Here is a 24,988-nt window from a genome sequence, read left to right as displayed (position 1 = left end):
CTGTACAAGAGACGAGGTCTATGCTAAACAGAATCCCTTCAAAAAACACACCCTGTATGAGAAGGCTATGCAGGTCATAAGCCTCAGCCTGTTCTTTGCTTGGCTGAATTGAGGAAGGAGATATTCAGACTGATGGGTGTAGGATTGCAGAAGAGAAACCTAGTCCAAATCAACTCAGATGTTACAGCACCTGTCTTGTACTTTCCGTTCTTGAAGGGTGAATTAATGGATGAAGCCGGTATGACTGGGAATGGCCAGAGGAAATCCTTGTGTAGCTTTTTCAAAGCGAACACAAAGTCTTCGACACGAGCAGCTCTGGCTCGCTCCTTGCACAGCCAGCCAATCAGCTCAAAGCCCAACTGTGCAGCAAAACAACCAAGGTCTTTCAGCTTGATTTCTTCTAGCAGACGCCGAGCATGCCGCCAAAGCATCATGTCAATGTACATGTTCTCAGCACAGTCACTGTCTTTACTCCACCTATGGACAAATCAGAGGACAGTCACATCAGGTGCTGGACTGCGTTGTAAGGACTGTTGGCCGCAGCCACAGTACAAGTGGCCAAAGCAGTTTCCACCATTCCTTCCTGCTAATGTTCTCTAAAAGATCCCATTGCCACAATGGACAAGTGAAATAAGGGGAAGGAAATTACAGTAGCAACTGCATCCATAGGGTATCAAACCATTAAAAATGCAGAAAAAAAAATAAAGATAAGAAGCTGATGCCATTGCAAAGTGACTTCTGGGATACAGGTTTAGAAAACAAGACTAGCATTAACCTAAGACACTTCTTTTCTAAACTCTTCCAATAGTACTACTTATGGAAAATTGCTACCCGAAAGAATTTCAGTTGGTAATGAGATTGTTTTGAAAGTCTTATATAGGAAGGAACAAAACAAAACCAAGATAATAATGAATCCTACCTCACTGCTTCTTCTGAACATAAATACTCATCAATATGAATTCTGTGTACAGCAGTTTGAGAGAGATCCACCCAAATGTATAAGCACCTTCATGGCTCATCAACACACTGATGGATCGAGATCCACACAACAGCACAGTGCAGTGTATTTTATGACACTGTGAGCTGTTCAAGACATTTTTGAGCAGAACAGATCCTCCTAATATGAGGCATATGTTCTCACTAGCTATTTAAACTACTACAGGGGCATCCACTGGATTTTGTTGAGCAATATCCATTTAAGTGTGTCACTATATAAATACACGCATGCATGAATGTATCTTCTCCCAGAAGCATAAGGCTGTGAAGGGAGGTGATGACAAATTTGTCTCTAGAATAAAATATGCTACTATGGCTTAATGGGAAGAGAGCTAGTACATTACCAAACATAGTAAGGAAGGAGAGAAAATTACTACCAATTACCTTTTTCCAGATGGGCCAGAGGGCATACTCAGTGTTTTTGTCAGGTTAAATTTGCTGTGGAGATTCTCTGCTGATTGGGATAAACTAATGCTGCGATGTCTGAAGAATTCAAAGCCACTACTTGAACTGGGTTCCTAAAACCAAGAAAACACAGACTTAAAAATCAACTGAGTAAACATGCTACATGATAGCAAGATTAATCATGCAGGTTTTGATGCACAGTATTTACTATTTTCATCACAAACCTGAGTTGTTGGTGTAGCTGGAGGTGTCTCTGTTTCTCCAGAACCAATGGCTTTAAGAAATCTGATCATATGACGACAAAGATCCCACTTTCCCTGCTCTAAGGCAGTGTTAAACAGGAGAGTGGCATGTTGTCTGCTAACTGCTGGAACTTCCATATTCTGCAAATAATAAAGAATAATTAAGTCACTTGCTTTTACTGTGCTGTTGTTGAGCAACAGGAACATGTCACATGCAAAAATAAGAGAGATTAGAGGAAAGAGCTTTCTTTCTTTTTTTTTCAACTGTAAGCTAACTACTCACATTGCCTGATACTCTCCCCTTCCCAACTGGGCATAGTCATAGAACTTAAAATGTGTCTAACATGTAACTTTGCTATGACAACAATTTTTAAGTAATATAACCTCAGTGAATACCACCTCCCTTACAATATAAAGGGTACCGTTACCTGTAGGATAATAAGGTAAGAGGCAGCTGTGTCCAAGTCCTGGGCCATTAAGCACTCTTCAAATAAGTCCTTTGGGTTTCCAACAGCAGCAAAAAGGTAATTCCACAGGGCATACTCTGTCTTCCTAGCACAATGAACTACTGTCTGCAGGAAGAGGGGGAACTCTGTAATGAACTTTGCCACAGTGGGAAGCAGAGGGTCGGGAATGGGTTCCCGCGAGGTAGCTTCTTCTTCCAGCACTTCATGAAGCATCAGTTCTAGTACATGAGGAAAGTATGGTAATGTGGCACAGGAGTGAGCCAAAAGCAAGGCTTGTTCACCAAGGTTCCTAACCAACAGCTGGCGTAAAATGTGATGGAGGTAGATCTGAGAGGTTCTCTCAACAATGGAGAAAGGAAAAAGAACCTCTAAATGTTCTCTAGCACTGGTTTGAGTGTATAAACAGTCATAGAGCACAGTGTCATTAACAGCACCAAGAACCAAGGCATCTTCAAACAAAACAGCCAGTGGGTATATGTTGATGTGGAAAGGCAGCATGATCCGTCTTGACAGAAAGGAATGTGGTTTTCGATGATCTCTGGGAAACAGGGGAAGCCAGACTTTCATACCTGCCCCACCACAGCTGAGCCAAAGAGCTTCCAATAAGTGGCGTTTCTGTTTGTTGATCCTGCAAGTAGTCCACACATTTTCAACAGACTGGGCTAGAACAACTGGAGCACAGAAAGGCAGCTATAAAAAAAAGAGAAAGTCATGTTTCATTGTACCTTTTTTTTAAACCCTTCACAAGAGCTCTTCTTTCAGCTAAGAACTGTTCTCTGCAAAGCACCTATAATATATTACTTATACTAACTCAATAGACACTTCTTTCCTTTTTCTAACCACCTTAGAGTAGTCAGGAAACCTGAGGGGCAAGGATAAGGGAGTAAAGCAAAAACCTGCTCTCTGCTTCTTCAGTTATCCAAAAGTCCAACGGAGAAATGACAGAATTACTACAAAGACAAAATTTGCTAGTGTTTGATTGAACTACAAATGACTCTTCATCTAAACTTTTCAGATTTCACTTTCCTGAAGTCCTTGTTTCATGTAGCCAAATGGTTTTTCAACAGCACAGAAAAAGCAGTACTTGAAAATTCAGTATGTGATTTTTATTATTGTTGCTTCTAGAAATTTTGTACATATATTCTGCAAAAACAACATTTCATAAACACATAAACCAGTTTTAGATAGACTGGAGACTTTACGTTATGCATACCAAATGTTGCACAGGACTTCTACTCTTAAAAACTTACATCTTTCATTGCAACACAAGTAGTAAATACTTGTAGTAAAAACAAGTAGTGAATACTATAGTTAGGTATTTAGACAAGTAAGTAATAACTTTTCATAAACTCTTACAAAAACATCTTGGGAATTGTATTTCCAGCTAACAATTCAGCTTGTACGTGTAGATATTGCCTTGTGTAAATACTTTTTTTTTTTAACTCCTGTACTGCTTCCTTTCAGAAATTCTCCAGTCACTGACATCTTTGAAGCCATACACAATATTACATGTAAATTCACTCACATGCTTCCTTTGATTAGGATTATTATCCTTATCCCGTATCTGGGGGCCAGATCGATCCCGTTGCAGCATGATGAGCTGTCCTGCTAAGTTTAGCATAATACTTTCAGCCTCACAAGCCTAAGGATAAAACAGTGTTATGCAAATCACTTGTTTAAGCTTTTTGCATGGATCATTTTATCCATAACCACAATGTAAACCCAGAATTGAAAGAATAAATTAACTGCACAGCCTCTGCAAAGAGTGCTTACAACTATTATCCACAGACTGTAAGATGCTAGCTACATCTTTAGTTACCCTCCAAAAGGGATTCTGACCAGAAAGGGACTAGTACAGTGCTCAGCTTCTGCTTCAGAGGCAAAAAAACAAACAAACAAAAGCAAACACCAAAACAACAACAAAAAAAAACGTATCCAACAGGTTCCCTGCAGTTTTGCTTTCCAGAACTAGCATGCATAAACAGGGCATGTCTGAACTCCGCACACTGCTTTCCTTGGATGTTTTATACCAGGAGCAGACAAGTTACAAGATACTGCGGTGTGTAAACTAAAGCAGGGATGCTGGCTTCTACCTAGACTGCAGCAAAGCCTTGATCTCCCACAGTATTCTCCTGGAGAAGCCAGCAGCCCATGGAGCTCTTTGCTGGGTTAAAAACTGGCTGGCTGGCCAGGCCCAGAGTGTGGTGGTGAATGGAGTGAAATCCTGCTGGTTGAGTGCACCCTCAGTAAGTCTGCAGATGACACCTAGTTGGGAGGCAGTATCGATCTGCCACAGTGTAGGAAGGCCCTGCAGAGGGACCGTGACAGGATGTGTTGCTGGGCAGAGGCCAATGGGATGTGGTTCAACATGGCTAAGTGCCAGATCCTGCACGTTGACCACGACAGCCCCGGCAATGCTACAGGCTTGGGGCAGAGTGTCTGGAAAGCTGTGCAGAAGAAAAGGATCTGGGAGTGTTGGCCAATGCTCACCTGAACATGAGCCAGCAGTGTGCCCAGGTGGCCAAGAAGGCCAACAGCATCCTGGCTTGTATCAGGGATAGTGTAGCCAGCAGGAGCAGGGAGGTGATCGTCCCCCTATACCCTACTCTGGTGAAGCTGCACCTTGAGTACTGTGCTCAGCTTTGGGCCCCTCACTACAAGAAGGACATCGAGGCTCTGGAGCTTGTCCAGAGAAGGGCTACGAAGCTGGTGAAGGGCCTGTAGCAGAAGTCCTGTGAGAAGCGGCTGAGGGAACTGGGGTTGTATAGTCTGGAGAAGAGAAGGCTCAGGGGAGACCTTACTGCTCTCTACAACTGCCTGAAAGGAAGGTGTGGGGAGCTGGTGGTCAGCCTCTTCTCACAGATAACTAGTGACAGGACTAGAGGGAATGGCCTCAAGTTGTGCCAGAGGAGGTTTAGGTTGGAAATTGGGGGACATTTCTTCTCAGAAAGAGCAGTCAGACATTGGGATGGGTTGCCTAGGGAGGTGGTAGAGTCACTGTCCCTGGGGGTGTTTACGGAAAGGTTGGACATGGTGCTTAGGGATATGGTATAGTGGGAGATATTGGAAGAAACCTCCAAGATCATCTGGTCCAACCACCAACCTTAATGGCTCTATGATTAGCCATGAGACTGACTTTATAATAGTTGATACCTCTTTCATAGAGACTTACTAAACTGCAAAATTGGAAGTGAAATAATGCTTGTAGTATGTGAAGTAAATTTATCATTCCAAGAAGACTAACAGTAAATAAATCAGCACAAATGTTTGAAGGATTCAGGTGTTTCAATTTATGAAACTTTTATTTCCTTTGTCATGGTCTTATACCTCCATGCCTGTCTCTAGGCACACAACAATTGAAAGAACCATTTTAATTGATTTTGGTTTTCTGTTTAACACTAGGCCTTTCTGCCCAAGTGAATTCAATAGCTTCTCAATCCATATAGAGATGACTAAGTCTAATTCAATGCAGAAGGACTCAGAAGACTCAAGCACAACTGAGTACCTACAGATACATTCATTTATACAGGTTTTGTGCCAAAAAGTAAATACTGGATTTCAGTTTACTAGATTTCATGTTTACTTTCTATTGCCTAAAAGTAAGAGGGTCTTATGATGTCAACTAAGCCTGTTGACAGTGGCAAGCCACCAGTATTTTAAGATAAATAAAGCTTTGCATTCTTATCAGTATCGCCACTACATGCTAGCATCTTACAGCAGACTAACATTGGTAAATGTGCCAAAAGAAGTTTAGCCACAATTGTACAGTATCTTGAACCTTTAGAAGCTACTGTTGAAGAAAAATATTTTTAATTACGTGTATCAAGAAAGTATTGCTTCCAAAGATTTATTTAACTGTTTCATGTTAATCTTAAACCAAGTCACTGGAGCTTCTACTAGGCTATGCATTTAGTTTAATCTGCATGGATAGAGGGCCTGCATGGTAAATTTGAACCATCAGGGAATAAGATCACAAATGGTTAACAATACTGAAAAGGCTGACACACATTAAGCTAGGCTCAATGCTTTGTCCAAAGGGCAGTACATCATATTCAGTGCTAACATTAATGCTTTTCTTTTGATCAGTACCAACTTTTAATATTAATCTCTGCCATCATTTTCTTGTTTAAGTATGTTGTGTAACTACTGGCTTGACTGTCTACTTGCCAGTCTGGGTTGTTTAAATCTGACCATTTGATCACTCTATGAGAGCTAGTAAGCTATGAGAGCTAGTAAGTCTTCCCAGGACTTAGTAGACAACAGGTAAAGATAAAAAATGAAACAATTTTGGCACAGGGACATAACCAGAACAAGCATAAGGACACTCTCACAGCAAAACAGACTAGAAAATCACAAGTATGTTGCCTTTTACACTCTTGTCCAAGATCACATGGAAGTCTTAAGATACATGTTCAGCACACTCCATTAGAATACACTGGAGAAAGCAATGCAAACTTTTGGATTTTACATCTGTGCTAGTGCCTTGGTATCTGCCAATGGCTTTGTTAAGTGAAGAAAAAATACACGTCATATATCTGGGGCCTTAGCTCACAGATAACACAACTTCAGAATTATCGTAAAGTAGCTGCTGTGAAGTAATATGCTTCATAATGCAGCTAATAAAATAATTAAGCTTTATTTATTTACACCACAGACAATAAAAATCCAATTTCCCTTTACACTGCTTTTCAGTGGCCTTAATTATTTCCTAGAGTTAAGACAGAGCATCAACTTCGTGCCTCAGACATTATTTGGCTGTTGACCTATCATCTCCTGACAACAAGTAGGAACAATTATCTTACTTTATCTTAGTGTAGTATGAAATTGACTAGAAGTAACCTTATAAGGTAATATGCCATCTGTTTTCTATGTATTCTTTTGTAGTTGACTTACTACTGTAGAATAGGCACTTCCTAGTGCCATGCATAACTCTGGTGTTCAGCATTTAATACACAATGAACATACCGTGGGCATGGTTAATTTTTCCCCAATATTTGGTCCCAAACTTTACAAGATGACAAGAGAAGACATGAAACAGAAGTAAGAATTTACTTTTTTTTCCCTCTTCCAGTTCACAAAGTCTTCATAATAAGCACCAGGAAAAAACCCACACACATTTGGCATTTTACCACACAGAAGACTACTGACATGATCTTCAGTCAGGTAAGCTTTGAGAGTTAAGCTAAGAAATCTAAGCTAAGAAATCCAGGCAACAATTTATTTTCAGTTTTGAGCACTAAAGTCTTTGTACCTGCTGAGGCATCTTCAAGCTGATGCCAGTCTCTGTCCTCACCGATGTCAACGTAACAGACACTACAAGAAAAGGATGGGGGATGTATCGAGACATGGACACTTCCTGAAGAACTTGGACACTGGCAGTAGGGTTAAGACTGAAATAAAAGATGACAATGGTTAGCAGTTGTTTAATAGTATTTAATATAAAATCAGTATTACGAAGCAAACCTAATGAAAATAACTTATCTTAGCAAACTATTTACTCTACAAATCACAATTCCTTCCCTTTAAACAGAAATCTCATGGGCCCAGATATCTACACTACCTCAAGTTACCAAATAAACCTACCAAGCTAAGCTGCAACATCTTGATAGTTTCAGGGAACAGAGCTGTATGAGTGGACAGAAGACAACAGCAGATACTTCAGAACAAGACTCTAATCAACCTCTAGTTTTGTTGATTTTTTTCTTTGAAAAACATTGAAAATATTTTCCTCTGAAGTGCTTACTTTCTTTACTTACTTTTCCTCTGAAAGCTTACTTTCTGCTAAAAAAGGTCCTTTCTTGCTGAAACCAAGATACCATATGGGAGAAAAATCACCTGTTCAGACACCCAAGAACTATCTGGGAATCTGTCTCTCCTCTATGGTCTCTAACCTTACCTGTCGTAAAGTATATCGCTCTTTGTTGCTACATATCTTGCAACAAAATAGCTTCCCACAAACACAAAACAGGCCAAACTTTTTTCTCTCTTCATCTTTGCTACTCCACCCTACTCCACCAATTCCTCCTTCTAATGTTAGAAATATTTTGTAAAATATTCAGATACATGGGTGTCTTTCAGTACCTTTTTCTTCTGTTTACATTCAGTTTTCAAGTTATTATAAAGTAGAACAAGGTACATGTTTGTGCATACATAGCTTGGAATATGTGCTCCTCCATGCATACCCCCACACCTAGCTTGTGTATTTGCATATATCCAAGTGACAAGACTCGTGAATTATCATTTGTGCATTCAAGTAACACTTACACACCTGATGCTGTATTTAAAATTCTGACTTAACAAGTTGTCAAATAACTTTATATTGCTGAATATAAATACATATGTATATATTCATTTATATGTATTTATAAATATTATACATATATACATGAATTTACTCAGACTGAGAACAGATTTACAAAAAACTTTACCAGAAAATGTTTAAATACTAATACTCACCCTTCAGGCCTTCTCTCAATACTGTAAAGGCAAATGGAACAATCTGCTCTGAACAATATTACGATGTCCCGGAAGACACTCAGTAGTAAAGTGTTTGCTTGCACTTTGGTGATGTGTGCAAATGCATTATCAAGGTTAGATGTTCGCAGGTAGATTCTCAGCTACAAGGAAAACTAGTAGTGTAAATATAGGTTCTGTTTACTAACAAAGTAATAGCACTTCCACCTTTTCTTTTTGTGGAATAGTTGTCAGGGATTTCTAGCAAGATACATTACTGTGTTTTTTTTAACAGATGATTCACACATTGCATTATACTATTGCATCCAAAAGTTGTTGAAGAACAGTACAGCTAAATCTAAAGTACTGAACAACAACCACAGGGGAGTTTCATTCATTAGTTTAAAAAAAAATTAAAGTTTTCTGCCCACCTAACTTTAAATATTACAAAAACTCTCCCTCTTTCTGTAATGGAAACCTCAAAACAGGCTTTGTGTTAACATTTAAAAATACCACAAAGTTTTCATATCGAGCAGATTCATGGTTCTCAGCAGAAAACAGTTTTTAATAGTAATAATAAACTTACGTGCAAATAATTATTGAAGTATTAATATATAATTTTGGAAGGTGACCTGAAGTCACCTATAAATCAAGTTACTCATATTTATACCACTGCTTTTGAACAGATCTCATATTCTAAGCAAGATTTAATAATTTTGAAGAAAAAATACCTCACCTCTTCCTGATGATCATTTAAATTATAACATGCAAGAACAATGAAGTCATTCCACCATGCTAAGCCTCCTGTTACGATCATATTTTGCTCCTGAAAAGAAAAAAACCCCAAGGCAAACTTTATTGATAAGAGTAAGGCGATCTATTGATATGAAGTTTTGGCTGTTTGAAAATAAAGTAATAAGAATAGTATGTGAAGGACAAACTTCAGCCTATGAGACACAGCACTACTGTTCTCTAGTCTCCTGGCATCCCTGAACTCTCTCAACTTAGCTTTCTGCTTTTGGCGAGAATTTAAAGCTTAACATCCAAAGCTGGGTTTCACACAAACTCTCACATTGTACGTATGGTAGTGTCTGACTAAATAGTCATATTTAGAAACAATTAATAATCAGACGTGAACTATTGCACCAAAACCACAAGATGTTTCAGCTATTTTATGGAAAACGTGGAAAATCAACTACCCTAATCCCAAGTGCATCATCAGGTTGTTTATCTGAAAAAGATACTTTTAATTGTCCTCCAAGAATCACATTCCAACAAATTTATCCTCCCCAGTATACCCAAATAAAATTCCATAGCCTCTCACCTGGGTAATGTTTCCAAACAGCTTCCATTTTTTGGTGAGTAAAGAATAATGTGCAAAACCGAACTTGCCAACAACAGCTACATTCTGCCCAAGCTTGTCAATAGCTGAAAACTGGTCAAAAGAAAACAAAACAAAAAAACAGAACCTCAGTTGAGAAATAATCTAAACGGTATATCCTATCCAAGTACATTACAACATGACAATACAATGTCAGAGTCAAAACTTGAAGTATCTTGTTTTTATCATGTTTTCTACTTTTCCTGCCCAACACATTCTTCTTACTGTACCTTAAAACAATGTTTTCATCTTTCAGAGGTCATCCAGCCCCAAAAAGACAGTTGTTAAGAACCCCAATACCTTTAAAAAAGAACGAATATAGTCTTAAAATCACTCACCCTTATAGGCCAGTTGCTCTCTAGATAAGTACTATGTATCTAAAAAATAAAGAACACCAAAACAAAAAATTACCATACTCAGAACCATTGAAGTAGTGATTAATTATAACTTTTTATTGTTGTGTTTCTTCTAACTACATTTACGTTTTTTTTTCCAATTATGTTCCTGAATCATACGTGTTAAATTGTTTTTAATACAAGAAGTGTATTAACAACATACAACACGTAATACAACATCATAAATTAACAGTCAAAATTTGCTGCTTCCCCTCCCCCCCCCCCCCTCCCAAACCCTCCCTTAGGTACATCTCTTTCATCAGAACCTCTCATGGGCATGTACAAGCTTTAACAAACACAACTGTCAAGAAGGACTTCCAGTGTTGCAATGAAATTTCTAATCCAATCAGAAACATACACCAGCATGGTCAAGAGCCCTGTTCGGAGAACACTTCACTGTGATGCGTCACATTAAATCTTGGTCCTGGACTCGTTACGTAACATGGGATGATACAAATCCAGGATCAAACTGGTCTAATACAAAACAGGTAAGTGCCTTCATTCTTCGCACAAGTACGTTGATTCCCACAAAAATTCCAGTTGTCCTAATTTTTTTTTCCTATACAGAAGGACCTTTCTCTGTTTCAGAGCACAGAAGCAGTATCTGGCCAGCTAAACTGGAAATTCAGCAGTATCCAGAACCTGATATACATGACTACTCTAACATGCTGCTTAACAATACTAGTTAATGCACTGTGAAAATCAAGATGTTGGTACATATTTTTCTGAATAAAGGTTTCTACAAGGTCTAAAATTCAAGTGTGGAAGATTACAGTTGTATTTCAGGTTAAATGTTATTTATTTTTTCATCTATTGCAGAGAAAATAGATTTCTTCTTCCCAACCTGTATATTGTGACATTTTAATTACATGCTTAGACAGATGCCATCTAAGACTGCTTGAAAATACAGCCAATGTCTTAATGCTATAATTCATCAGCTGAACATGCTTAAAGCAATCTGCAAAAAAACAACAGAACTCATCCCTAAAATGTTCCTTGCATGTCACACTTGCTTTCCCTTTCAATGCATAGGAAAGGAAATTAATTACTCTTTCATACAGTCAAAAGACATTTTGATTTTCTTATTAGTTAGACTGCAACACAAGGCTGAGATGGAGAATAAGCTGAGGCAGGGAAAGTTAAAGCTGGACATCAGGAAGAGGTTCTTCACCGAGAGGGTGGTCGCACACTGGAACAGGCTCCCCAGGGAAGTAGTCACTGCACCACGGCTCTCTGTATTTAAGAAGCGATTGGACTGTGCACTTCGTCACATGGTCTAAACTTTTGCGGTGCCAGGAGTTGGACTTGATGATCCTTATGGGTCCTTTCCAACTCGGCATATTCTGTGATTCTATGGTCAACTTTCCTTTACCATTTGGCAATAAAAGGAAGCTGTACCAGTCAAAACCCAGAAGGAAATAAAAAGGCAACAATTTCACAATAGAGAAAGTATGGCAGAGAGTGGTAAGATTAGCTACAAATTCCAGCCCCATAAACTCCAGCAAGCTCAGAACACACATAGGCAACCAGCGAGAATTACCTGTACGACATGCCAATGCCGGTGTCCTAGTAAAGTGCTTAAACCCTGAGAATCTAAATTGCCATCTGAAAATGGACCTCTTTCCCTGGTAGGCTTATGTTCAGAGTGTGCTGAAGTATTTCTGGGGTTCTGGGCTTGTGTTGCATCTCCACAGTTCAAATACAAGCGATCTTCTCCTTGCAGGAGGACTTGTTCCTGGTTACTCTTTTAAAAATAAAAGACCAAAAAATGCCAAATAAACCTTCACCTCCATGTACAGGGAAAAAAAGAAATTATCACTGTATTAAAAGTTAATTTAAACAACATGAAAAATAGGTATTAAGGCAGATTTTAATCTTTGTATCACTGTATACTAATAGGTTTTATGTTATATTAGCGCATACCAATATTTTCAAAGTACCACTTTAAGATTTTAGATTGATAGATTGATTTTATAACAAAAAATAACTAAGAAAACCACCAGTAACAACAACAAAAAGAAAAACAAACAAATGACAAAACAATACCCTTACCATACAAGGATTAACAGTGAGTGCACTCTTGATGAAATGGAACTGCAGAATACCAAACTGTTGAGGTTCATTTTTTGCGTCTCTGTCAGACTTAGTGTTTTGAGAAGAATTCCCATCAATGACCCACAGATGATACCCTTCTGAACCCCAGGTCTGAAAGCAAAATAAGAAAAAAAAAACAACTACAGCATTCATTCTTAGTATTACAAGCAAGGCCAAGAAAAGACTTTGTGTGCATACTTGATGATCAGGCATAATACATGAAAATCATCAGCTGTCCCCTCTTCCCTCAATACAATATTTGTGTTAAGAAAAATAGTAAAAGCATCTTACTCATTAAATGCAGTAAAGCCAAACAAAGCCAGTTTGCTTTTCTGAAAATCTTTCTTAGAATGGGTTGGATTGGAAAGGACCTTAAAGACCATCTAATTCCAACTCCACTGCCATGGGCTGGGACACCTCCCATCAGACCAGGTTGCCCCAAGCCTCATCCAGCCTGGCCTTGAACACCTCCAGGGATGGGGCATCCACAGCTTCTCTAGGCAACCTGCTCCAGTGCCTCACCACACCCTGAGTGAAGAATTTCCTCTTAATATCCAATCTAAATCTCCTCTCTTTTAGTTTAAAGCCATTTCCCCTTGTACTATTACTATGCTCCCTGCCAAAGAGTCCCTCCCCAGCTTTCCTGTAGACCCCCTTTAGGTACTGGAAGGCTGCTGTAAGGTCTCCCCAGAGCCTTCTCCAGGCCAAACAATTCCCAGCTCCCTCAGCCTGTCTTTGTAGGAGAGGTGCTCCAGCCCTTTGATCATCCTCATGGCCCTCTTCTGGACTTGTTCTAGTAGGTTCATCTTGTTCTTGTTCTTGTGCTGGTGCCCCCAGGGCTGAATGCAGAACTCCAGGTGGGGTCTCACAAGAGAAGAATAGAGGGGGATAATCACCTCCCTTGACCTGCTAGCAACACTGCCTTTGATGCAGATCAGGTTTTGGCTGTCTTTCTATGCTGCCATTGCACACTGCCAGCTCATGCTGAAATTCTCATCAACCAGCATCCCCAGGCCCTTCTCCTCAGGGCTGCTCTCAATCCATTTCTGTCCAACCTGTAATTGTGCTTGGGATTGTCCCAGCCCAGATGTAGGACCTTGCACTTGGCTCTGTCGAAAATCATGAGGTACACACAGGCCCACCTCCCAAGCCTCTCCAGGTCCCTCTAGAATTATTTTACTAAAATAACTTAAGAAATAACAGGCACTCTCCTATTACAGTATTTTTTTACATTTATATTTACCATAGAACTGATCTTTAGAGGGTCCTTTTTAGTACCATCAGACTGATACCTTAAAAACAGAATAAAAGTTTGAGTTTAGTATTACTTTAAAATAAGGAAGTATCTTCCTACCTTTCTATTGTCATTTGATGCCATATTTTTACCCAACCTCTAACTAAAAAGCATAAAAGGCAAAGCAATTGTTAAGTGTCTAGAGTAAACTGTCTGAATTTTGATTTGTGTGTTGGCAATTTTTCAACAGATACATACTGGTACTCAAGGAATTTTAGTAATAGTTGCCTGTTGAGGCCTAGCTTTAGGGTAATTTGCCTTTATGGCAAAAAGAGATCACTACAAAAAGAAAATAATACAATTTTGTTTATTTTCAAATTATCTCTTCCTAAGTATCATTCAATGACTCATACATCTAAGGAATTACAATAGAAAGAGAAAAAAATAATTCAGTTAATTTATAATTATGTATATTTTAATTAGAAAAATAAATTTTCCTAATAAACCATTTCACAATTTCATTAGAGAAAGGTATACTCACGCAAAATCACCTCCTAAAGTACAGATAAGTTGAGCACCAAAAACACTCCATAAGGACAAGCCTCCACATTCCCAGGTCACCATAACAACACAGCTATCAGGTGACCATCTGATTAGTTTAACAGGTCCTGTTTTATTCCAAATATCTGTTTAAAAACAGACAGTAAAATACCATGTGAGAAATGTCATGTCCTTCAACTGCTCTCATCTTAAGAGTAGAAACAAAAATATACAGAAATAAGTACTTGATTTTTCAATAACTTTTTGCTGCATTCATTGAAATGAATAAGCAGCAAATTAAGAATTCGTGTTTTCTTTCAAATGTTTGGTTTCATAGAAAACTAAAAGCACATGAAAACAGGCCAAAAATACACTGTCCTATGACATAACTATGTAACTGCAATTCTGCTAAGACAGTATTTAGAGGAAAAAAAAAATATAGCCACTCTTGAAACCCCTTACTTTGGCACTTTGCTGGACTATAAAACTTTCATTTACTTGTTTGTATTTATGTATTGTTAAGTCACATATTTTCAACTGAGGATGAAATTTACCCCTTTATACGTTCCGCGCTCGCAAGTCAGCAATAGTTTACACTACATGTAAAATTAATTGAGTTTTTATTCACTGCAGTTCAGGCAAAGGACGGATGGATTACTTTAAAAGACTTTTGTAATTTTGGGACCCTGTACATGAGTTGTTTCAAGTTGGCTCCTACCTCTTTTAAACCTCTTGTACGCTCATTAGTTTTGACAATGATCTCATTTTCCCAGATAAGTCATGGAAAAGTAATCCAAAGACTGTATGTGGGAACTACAGAGACCTGCAACATTTAAGAAGGCACCACATGACAGCAGCTAGATCTGTAACCTACTAACTCAGATACAGAATCAGATCAAACCAAAAAACCTCACACATGAAACACATCCAAATGACAGTTAAAAGCAAGCTGCAAAAAGAACAAATATACAAGAGTAAATTACAACACGTGTGCAAGAGTAAACGACTAATGCTGTCAGTGATAACAAACAACAAAAAGTTGTTAACTGGTAAAATGTTCTTTGTTCCTCCCCAAAAACAGCTGGAAAATTCTAGCAATAAAATTAGCTCACCAGGATATTGTTTTGGTGTCAGCTCCAATTTATGAGAAAATTGCATGGCTCCCGTGGTGGTATCTATTGTATAAACCTGCACAGAGCCACTGAAAGAGATCACACATGCTTTAGATTACAAACCATTTGGATTTCTCATCAGTTTCAAGATGTTAATAAAAGCTGTTACATATTATCTGAGAGCAGTGTTCCCACTCTCAGAAATAATTTACTCTTACTTTATATACACACTTTATAAAAATAATTTTAAAAATTTGTCACTGCATATAACAACTTTTAGGCTTGGTTAAGTTTAATAAAAGCCAAGGACTTTTATAAATATCCATTCGTCCTTCTAAAATAGGAATAAAAAAAATTAATACCTTAATTTTTATATTTATATTATCTGCTATTTTCTCACTTGAGCAAAATTCATCTAGAACCAATACACTATGCCAAGTAATATTCATGACATTTTACAAAACATATTTGTAAGATGTATTTAATAAGGCAGTGGAGGACCTGAAAAGCCAATCTTATGATAACCAAGACTATATTTTCTGAAAACATCCATGTATACATAGCTTCCAACCGTGACAATCCACATAAGCAAACTCGATTTTTAACTAGGTGCTAAAGTTTCATCAGGAGCGTAGAAGGTAATTATTACAGTAACTATTTTTCATAGGCAAACGCCAGCATAGTGTGTTGTTACTATAACTGAGAATACCATTTCATCAGACAGTTGAAGACTAAACCACATAGATCATCACATCTTATGAAATGATCTGAAAAACAAATTATACTTTTTAAAAAGCTGCACTCAAAACTATCTGGAACAGTATTATATAGGAGGAACTGTCTTGAAGGAGCAATAAATCAAGCACTACAGCTACATTTTTTTCAAATTTAATTTATAAATATTCTTAGTTATTCAAATAGGCATCATTTTTCCTGACCAAAAGAGATCATTCTGTCAGCTGGGTACAAAGTGCTACTTTTTGTCCAGTATTATTATGATTAACAGCTTAAAATTGGCTTTATAATCTTGGTTTAAAATTAACTGGGACAGTAGCACATTTCTAATTCTCACTACTGGTGCAACCACTTTTTTCTCCTCCACAGAGCTAAAAAAAGCATCAACTGCAATTTCAAGAAGCCTTTTTAAAAAAAAAAAAAAAAAAAAAAAAAAAAAAAAAAAAAAAAAAAAAAACAAATCCCCATTAAATTTTTAGACACAAAAATATTATCCTAGGAAGACCGATCTTTTTAATCTTTAAAGCTTTTACAACACAAGTTGGTAAGAATAAAGTAGTACTTCTATTTTACAAGGAAAGACTTCTTTTCCCCATTGAACCAGTCTTGCAAAACTTACTTGGCACATCCAAATGCCATTAGTCTGTATTTGTTATTCACTGCCACACAAGTTCCATCAATCACATCTTGTGCCCAGACACCATGGAGCTGCTGTAAAGAAAGGAAGTCAAAAGATTTGGGGTTCAACAGTACTTTGACTCATGCTAGCCACATGCTACCTATGTACACCATATAACATATTTGCCAGTTGACCTTCATCCCCTTGGTAAATTTCAATTATATATATCAACATTAACTGACATGCTTCAGAAGAACAGTTTCCCTATGTACTGGCATCTTTCTCTGATTTTTTTGTATTAGGAACAATGAAACCAGTTTTATACGCAATAGTTTTTGTTCATCACAGCTCTGAATAACCAAAGCAAGTCAGTATTTATAAGGAAAATGTATCCTTGTACCATCTAAAAACTGGTAGGTAGTACCAGGGACATAGGCAAAAAAAACAAACAAACAAAAAAAAAACATAGAAAAATAAATATCCATCTCCAACAAATGAAATTGCAACATTTTAAGAGTGTTAAGGAGTTTGGGACTGAGTACATAAATTCTTATGATTTTTTTTTTGCAATTAAAATAAATAGAATGGTTCAGTTGGAAGGGACCTCAAGAGATAATCTAGTCTGACTGCCTGACCACTTCAGGTGTAACCAAAAGGGGAAGAGATTGAATGCTAAAATGTAGTATGGTTTGTAGGATGAATTACAGGTAAGAAAGTGCTTAGCTTAGAAAAGCTTCCATCAAAAAAGTTCTGAAACATGCTTGTCACTATGAGAAGAGTTAGATCTAATTACAGCTGAAAGCTAGAAACAGCACCTATAATACTTTGCCATAGGAGAAACCACTTTGTGTAACTATACCTATGGCTGGTAAACAGGAAGTCTGTCAGAGATAGTAGTAAGACCTCAGAACTATAATGACATTCTGAGACAATAAACAATTAGAAATCAAATCTACTACTAATTATGTTCTCCCATAGACATGTACTACCCCTAAAAGAATCTAGTTCAAACTATGGTATGAAATACAGTACTGTTTCTATGTTATCTCTTAAACTTTTGTTATTTTTTAAATTTGTTTGTAGCTGAACGTAAGTTAAAATGGAAAGCTAACTGGAATGCAAAGACCAGGGGAAAAATATCTGTCAAAGAATGTGTGCTATAAATACTAAAGGAAATATACCTCAGCAGTGAATCTACTTGACATTGGTGTAATGAAACCAACTCTGCCATCATTAAAAACAACAGCAAAACCATCAAGTGTGGCACAGTATTCCATATCTCTGATGTAAACATCTTCAAAGCCCAAAAATGAACCTGCTGAGAAAATACCAGTAATTTAAAAATATGTTAATACTGTGATATTGAAAGCCAACTGACTTTTCAGTTGTTTATGTGCTACTTCACAACAAAAGCTAATTTAAACTGGCTACTTTGTGCACATTTACAAAAGGCATTTTTTTCTCATCTGTTTGAGAACAGATTGTATTTTATATTACACAGTATTTCTCGAATAGCTTAAGATCACAAAAAAAACAAACAAAAAACCACAAACCACCAAAGAAACCACAAACAGCCACAAAACAAACAAACTAAAAAAAAAAAAAAAAAGAACAAAGCACAAACCTACCTCGAGAAGACTGCAGATCCACAGAAAATGGAACTGTACACAGGTTGATGGCCTTCCTTCCATTGGTCATACCATCCCAGTGAACAAGATGGAGAAATCCATCAGCAGTAGCAACAAGTAGATCCTCTAACATGGACTGCAAACTAACAAATGTATTTGTCATTTTCTAAAAATCTCTATCTCAAACCCATGCCACAGATTTATCAATTAGTGTAGCAAACAATATAAAGCTGCCTTTAGTATAATGAATAACTTGAGAAGTTACACCAAGTAAATTATAACCTAAATGCATAAACCCTTTATAGGTATCAAGCAAATAAAATAAAGTGTCCCTCTTTTTTTCTCTAGGAATCAGAAACCATGAACAGGTCTGTATTTTCAGAATAATTTTTCAGCTAGTACACAAACCACTGAATATCATTTTCATGCTTTTGATAGGGAATAGGGAAGGCAATCACCACAAAAAAATGAAACTTTTTTTTTTTTCAAAAAACAGCTGGAGAAATGTTGAAATTCTGCCCATGGTTTTGCTCTGATATATCTATATTTCCATGAAATCTCTTATCCATACTTCGAGCCCAAGCACAGTAACATTTATAGTAATATAATGTAATGCTCAACATATATAGCCTCTTCATGCTTCTACATACAAACAGTACCAGCACAGGCAAACACAGAAAGAAATAATTCCTAAACAGCAATATACTCTCTCAACTTCATAGGCTTACGAGAAGGTTTTTTCCATCGTCTTCCCATTTTTAATGAGAAACTTCTGCAGGGAGAAATATTCTAAACATGTGATTATTGAGCATACCTTGTGATAGAAGCTTGTAGATCCAGCACTTTCTTCATTTCCAGATTTAAAGAAGGAGCACATTGCTCTTCTTTATAATGTGGTGTTCCCTTCAGATGTGGGCTTCCTCTAAAAACAAGGAAAATATTAAAATTGAAACAAGATGCCAGGCAAAAAAGGTAATAGTTAGTTTTACATTTCTCACTGACCTTTTACTTTATATTCTCCTACAACCTGCCACAAGGAACACTTGATATATAGAACACAATTGTAGTGGAAAAAGTTTAATCAAAGGAGTAAGGAGTAAAAGGAGTAAGTAAGCAAAATAAGACAATGAACAGACAGTGAATGCTACAATAACCATCTCAAATTCATTCCTTGCCAACATGCATTACAGATATTTTAGACTGCTAAATACTCATGTTTCTTCAGTTCTTTTTGCCAGATCAATATTTATACTATCAATTCATCATGCAAAATTCAACAGGTGGACTTTATTATACTAATCTGAAAGACTATTTCCCTCAAGTAAATTAACAATGCACCTATAACCTACCAAGAGAAGAGGAAAGATGACAGAACTTCCTTAAAACTGACCATTACACTTTATCAGCTTCTAAATGCATAAATATGTATTTTTCTTATTTTCCATTTCACATTTCATTCTCTAATGAAACTCAATACAGCATCCTTAAAGTATTCCTTATTCATCTAGGTGTCTATTTGTTGTGTCATGTGTTTGGTTAATGATTAAAAGAACAAACAAAAGTCCTGAACTATTTTAAGTATTGTGACATATATGATCCAGTGATGAACTCAGCATTATGCTAGTAAACAACGCCAAATGTGCACAGAAAAGGCACTGAAGGGGAGTTAAGAGTTTTGTCTAGCATCGTTAGTCAGAAACAAGTGCACACAGATCTACCTCACCTTTACTTTGGTTTTAAGAAAACACTATCAGCAGGGTAGCCAATTCAACTACCTAAGACGTGGCAGAAAATTAAGCAGCTGCAGTTTTTAATAAGTTTGATAGCACAACGACACCTTAATCTCCTTCCTGCCTTTCTTTGGATGGTGTCAAGTGCCTTAATTCCACTACTATTTTATAACAAAATGTAAAAATAGATCTCCTGTTCTTCGATGGATACAACATCCTCTTACAAAAAGCTAAACATACGCTAGCTAAGGTAAGATGAAAGCAACCTCTGACAGGCTGGAGTTAACAGACAGAAAGAGTAACATCTCTTAAGGAAAAAAAAACATGGTGACCATAAAGGATTACAGAAAAAAAAAAAAAAAAGCAATTTCCATCAGGTTAGTTAACCTAATGCCCACAGATGGTACACTTGCCTTATATATTGAATTATTAAAATGTTTGGTTGCAATTTAAAAAAAAAATTCATTGCAAAATATAATTTAATTAAAAAAAAAAAAAAAAAAAAGGCCTTCATGGAAGCTAGCTATCATGGAGTGATAGGGGGCCTGAAATATACAAAAGTTGAGTAATTAATACCAGCACTGTGGGTCTTTTTTATTGACCCTACATTTCTTCAACAGCGAGTCCAAAGGAAGGCCATGAGGATGACCAAAGGGCTGGAGCATCTCTCCTATGAAGACAGGCTGAGGGAGCTGGGGTTGTTCAGCCTGGAGAAGAGAAGGCTCTGGGGAGACCTTACACCGGCCTTCCAGTTAAAGGGGGCCTACAGGAAAGCTGGGGAGGGACTCTTTGGCAGGAAGTATAGTAATAGTACAAGGAGAAATGGATTTAAACTGAAAGAGGGGAGGTTTAGATTGGATATTAAGAGGAAATTCTTCACTCAGGGTGTGGTGAGGCACTGGAGCAGGTTGCCTAGGGAAGCTGTGGATGCCCCATCCCTAGAGGTGTTCAAGGCCAGGCTGGATGGGGCTTGGGGCAACCTGGTCTGATGGGAGGTGTCCTTGCCCATGGCAGTGGAGTTGGAATTAGATGGTCTTTAAGGTCCTTTCCAACCCCAACCATTCTATGATTCTGTGATTCTGAGACCAAACCCATCTGATCTGGCTTGGCATCTTCTAGAATCAGAGATTTCTCAGATAGAAAATATAGTATACAGAATTTCTCAAGACCTGTCACTATCTGCAAAGGTATAGTGACTGAAGGTTGGAGAAGGGGACAGAAAACACCCAGAAGCCCCCAGGTATTTGAATGCATGCCTTTCATCTATGCAGACATACAGGTCCAGACAGTATAGTCCCAAGCAATGCAAAAGGACTGCAGCTTATCAAGAGTCAGTGTTACAACTGAATTTTGTAATGAAACCACAAAAGGTGAGAGAAAAGCATTGTGTAATATTTCACTGTTACTGTTATGTATATGTAACACACCACATAACATGAATCTTGTAACTCAGTGAGGTACATAATGAAGTATAAACTCTGCTTCTGTAGAACACAAATTATAAAACCAGAATGGGATCACCACAGTTTAAGACATTTTTTGCTGAAAGAGAAACTTCCATGGGGGCAGGGTTCTTCAGACACCTTTGATAAAAATAGTTTGTAAGACTATTTGAATGTTTTCAATTTCATGAGCTAGTTTCAGCTAATTTGTTACTAGCTGCAGAGAATATCTTTTGCCACTGTGCCCCTATTGTCATGATTGAAACTCAAGATGTCAGTATTTTAGTTCATTACCTATGATTATCTCAAATTCTTCAATTCAACCTAAACCCTTACTATGGGTTCAGGGGGTGTACAATCCAAAGTACGCTGTGTTCATACAGTCCACATCTGCATGAGTCAGCCTTACTAGTTAAGCTACTTTGACCTTTAAATGAAGAACGTGCTCTGCTGACGAAAGCAGGAAGGAATGTTTGGTCTGCATTGCCACATCAGCATCTGCTACCGTTGTATCCAAATTTTAAGTAACTCTTTTACCCAAGAATTGAGAGGAATAGACACATCAAGGTGACCAACTAGCTCCATGTTGAAACAAATGCAATTATTTCACTTCCATTCTTATTTCAGTACATAAGTAAAAACTATGTCATAAATGTAATGAGTTGGTACCTGAAACAACAGGGAAAAAATTTTAAGTGAAAAATCTTTTGTCTGCCCCTTAGTTTCAGAGTTCAGTCTTAATTCCCATATGTAGCTGAAGGGTTGTCAAAAACCCATGTTTTTATACTTCATTCATTTAATTTAAAGATATTGGCCACATCTGTTAATATAACTAAACCTTTGAATAAGTCTATTCTCAATTCTGAATGCTAAGAATCTCCCATTGCATCCCCAACCCAAGAACAATATTTTTAAAAAGCAAACAACAACAACAACAATGTACAAGAGATAAGTTCCTACTATCCAACATAGAGATGCTTGGGAAATAATTGACACTCTTTACTGGAAAACATGTTAGCAGCTGAAAGCATATTAAAACATTAAAAGTGAGCAGTTCTGAAACAACTTTTAAAGTTGCACTATGAGCTCTGATTTCCTTACAACTTTAGCCTTCTGACCTCTAAACCTATTTATCTCCACCAGATACTGCAGCCAGCCACCAGCAGAAGATGAAATATGCCCAGCCTAATCCATAGCTATACGCACACAGATTACCAGAAGCTGGACAAAACTTTAGAGAGAGAATATGGAAACAACTACAAAGAATGAGGAACGGTTTAGAAAGGTAATTCTCTACACAGCCTTTTCTACCAAAATGAGTAATAATATGTTTCTGTGGTTTGAGAATAATAACCAGCTAGCATATTAATCAACTGTTCATTTACAAAACTGAAATGGTTTAACAAATTATCCAGTTTCAAAGATTTCTTGATGACACTTTAATCCTCCTGAAATACATCCTGGGCTAGTAACTGCCATAATGTCTAATAAAAATTCTGCATCTGATCTAGTTTTAAATATACATTATCCAACCAAAGCTAAAATCATCTTTGTTGTTTTAATAGGGAAATACCACACAGTTGAATTTTAGCACAAACTTAACTCCCAATAAAAAATATTTAGTAAGTTAATTAACTGTACACCTCATCAGTTACCCACATAGAGTTCAAAGTTCAAAACATTTGTACACTCTAATCTTAAGTCCACTGAATCAGGAAAAATAGTCCTCAACTGATGAGGTAATTTATGGCACCTATAAACAGGCTTATAGGAAACAAGAAAGGTTTGAAAAATACCAAAAAAAAAGTAGGATGTGAATACTCTAACCAGACACATAAGCAACAATACAAGAATGTAAACTGGCATATCAACACTAACTTGTTTGAGTGCCCACGCTGGCTAGAATACAACATTTTTTTTTTTTGGTTAAGGCAAGAATATCCTCAGCATTAAGCAACTGCAGACTGTCTCTTGACTGACAAATCTTACATCAATCTCTTTGCCAAAATTCTAGACAGAAATAATTAACAGATCAATACAGGGAAGTCTCTGTTGTGATGCTGTTGCTTATCTCTTCCCTATGAAACAATTCATACAGTATCTGTACAAATTCCTTTGGGAACTCCTCAAAGAAATATTACCGTACCTAGCCACAACAACTTAAAATGCTACAAACGTGCTTGTGTGCACTGCCACTTTTCTTAAGTGAATCACGTGGAGATTAATTATATTTTACCATTCTATTATTTTATACATATTCTTCATGTTTTATTTTGTTGTAATTTTAGTAACATAGTGGTAAAATTAGACTAAACTAATTGAAGCAGGACTTTGTACTTGTGTTCCCTGCAGGGAAGCATCCCAGGACGTGGGCTAATAGCCAATACTTGATTCTCTTCCAAGTCTGCTACTAACTGGAGCAAAGATTTTAAGAGCTGGAACAGTTGCAGACTATTCTGGCTCAATTTAAAAAACAATTGTTGTTTTATATCTGTTTTTAGTGTCCTGCTTGATTTGTTAGTCTAAGTTTTCACTCAGCATTCACTCCAAGAACAAGCTAGCAAGTCCTAGCCAAATATAAGCAGAGCCAGAAATATTCCCTTCAAGAGAACAACTTCAACTTCTAACACTCCTAAAAATCTTAGAATTTGACATACAAACAAACAAACCCAACAGTAACAAAAACAAAAAAATGCAAACACCCCCACTATCAAGTGAGTCCAGCTAAAGTGTAAAAAGCTTCCTTTCTAATCTGGAAAAAATACTCTGAACTCAGGCAGAACGCTGCATTTCTGACATATTACTTTTAAGGCATTAAACTAAGTTCAGCTTTTATATAAAATGTGCGTAACGTTGAACCGGTCAGTTCCTTAACCATTATCTACATCTAGATACAATATAATATCAAGTATATTTGAAACCAATTAAACTTCTCAATTTATTCTCAATTTCATAAGATTCATGCCATCAGGTATTGATAGAACAAATTTAGAATATTTTGTAGGCTCTAGCTTCTCTAATCTTGAATTCCAACACTTTCATTAAAACACCAAATTGCAGAATATAAAGACCATTATGGTAGGTTGATGAGAAAAGGATGAAGTCATGCCAAATGGGCATTTTTCAACAGGAAATCAATTTTCCTAGATTACAGTTCTGTCTGGTTTTAAACGAATAGCAGGAGCAGGGAAGAAGTTTTTTTTCCCCAGGCTTACTTTCCAAAATCTGGTTATTTTACATGACTAAAATATACGGGAAGGCAGAGACTCCTGCATTCAGACACAACAAGATTTCAGTCCCAATTCACACTTTAGCTCTTCTACTAAGCCTCTGTTGATTAAACTGGGAGACTTGGCCCTAAAAAAAAAAGTGCCATAATCAGATATACTGCAATGTGTATTGAGCTATAAGCAGCAGAATTGTTTTTGTCACTTCCCACTACTTCCCATGCAGCTTTTTTTAGGCATTTGTACCAGAAAAAAAAAAAAAAAAAAAAAAAAAAAAAAAAAAAAAAA

The 24,988-nt window shown here is 37.1% G+C and overlaps 1 protein-coding gene across 5 annotated transcripts in view; it reads right to left on the bottom strand.

Annotated features, from left to right (window-relative positions):
• The window catches only part of RIC1 (RIC1 homolog, RAB6A GEF complex partner 1), a 51,209-nt gene that overhangs the window by 5,113 nt on the left and 21,108 nt on the right, over window positions 1-24,988 (bottom strand). For 2 of the 5 annotated variants that reach the window (XM_035309414.1, XM_035309411.1), the window contains exons 4-22: window positions 19,116-19,223; window positions 18,302-18,444; window positions 17,855-17,991; window positions 16,674-16,765; window positions 15,320-15,408; window positions 14,209-14,353; window positions 13,677-13,725; window positions 12,392-12,544; window positions 11,880-12,083; window positions 10,283-10,321; window positions 9,888-9,998; window positions 9,300-9,389; window positions 8,567-8,727; window positions 7,362-7,500; window positions 3,636-3,752; window positions 2,072-2,800; window positions 1,626-1,784; window positions 1,381-1,514; window positions 191-477 (exon numbers count right to left, since the gene is read on the bottom strand). In XM_035309414.1, coding sequence (XP_035165305.1) covers window positions 191-477; window positions 1,381-1,514; window positions 1,626-1,784; window positions 2,072-2,800; window positions 3,636-3,752; window positions 7,362-7,500; window positions 8,567-8,727; window positions 9,300-9,389; window positions 9,888-9,998; window positions 10,283-10,321; window positions 11,880-12,083; window positions 12,392-12,544; window positions 13,677-13,725; window positions 14,209-14,353; window positions 15,320-15,408; window positions 16,674-16,765; window positions 17,855-17,991; window positions 18,302-18,444; window positions 19,116-19,223 — 3,086 coding nt within the window. Of the gene's footprint in view, window positions 1-51; window positions 478-1,380; window positions 1,515-1,625; window positions 1,785-2,071; window positions 2,801-3,635; window positions 3,753-7,361; window positions 7,501-8,566; window positions 8,728-9,299; window positions 9,390-9,887; window positions 9,999-10,282; window positions 10,322-11,879; window positions 12,084-12,391; window positions 12,545-13,676; window positions 13,726-14,208; window positions 14,354-15,319; window positions 15,409-16,673; window positions 16,766-17,854; window positions 17,992-18,301; window positions 18,445-19,115; window positions 19,224-24,988 lie in introns of all 5 variants that reach the window. The other 3 variants (XM_035309415.1, XM_035309413.1, XM_035309412.1) reach the window with 3 other exon arrangements.

This window comes from Oxyura jamaicensis, chromosome Z, assembly GCF_011077185.1.
Source record: "Oxyura jamaicensis isolate SHBP4307 breed ruddy duck chromosome Z, BPBGC_Ojam_1.0, whole genome shotgun sequence".
In the NCBI taxonomy this organism is placed as follows: domain Eukaryota; kingdom Metazoa; phylum Chordata; class Aves; order Anseriformes; family Anatidae; genus Oxyura; species Oxyura jamaicensis.
Note: the sequence above shows the minus strand (reverse complement) of the source record. Positions and strands in the feature narration are given on the sequence as shown.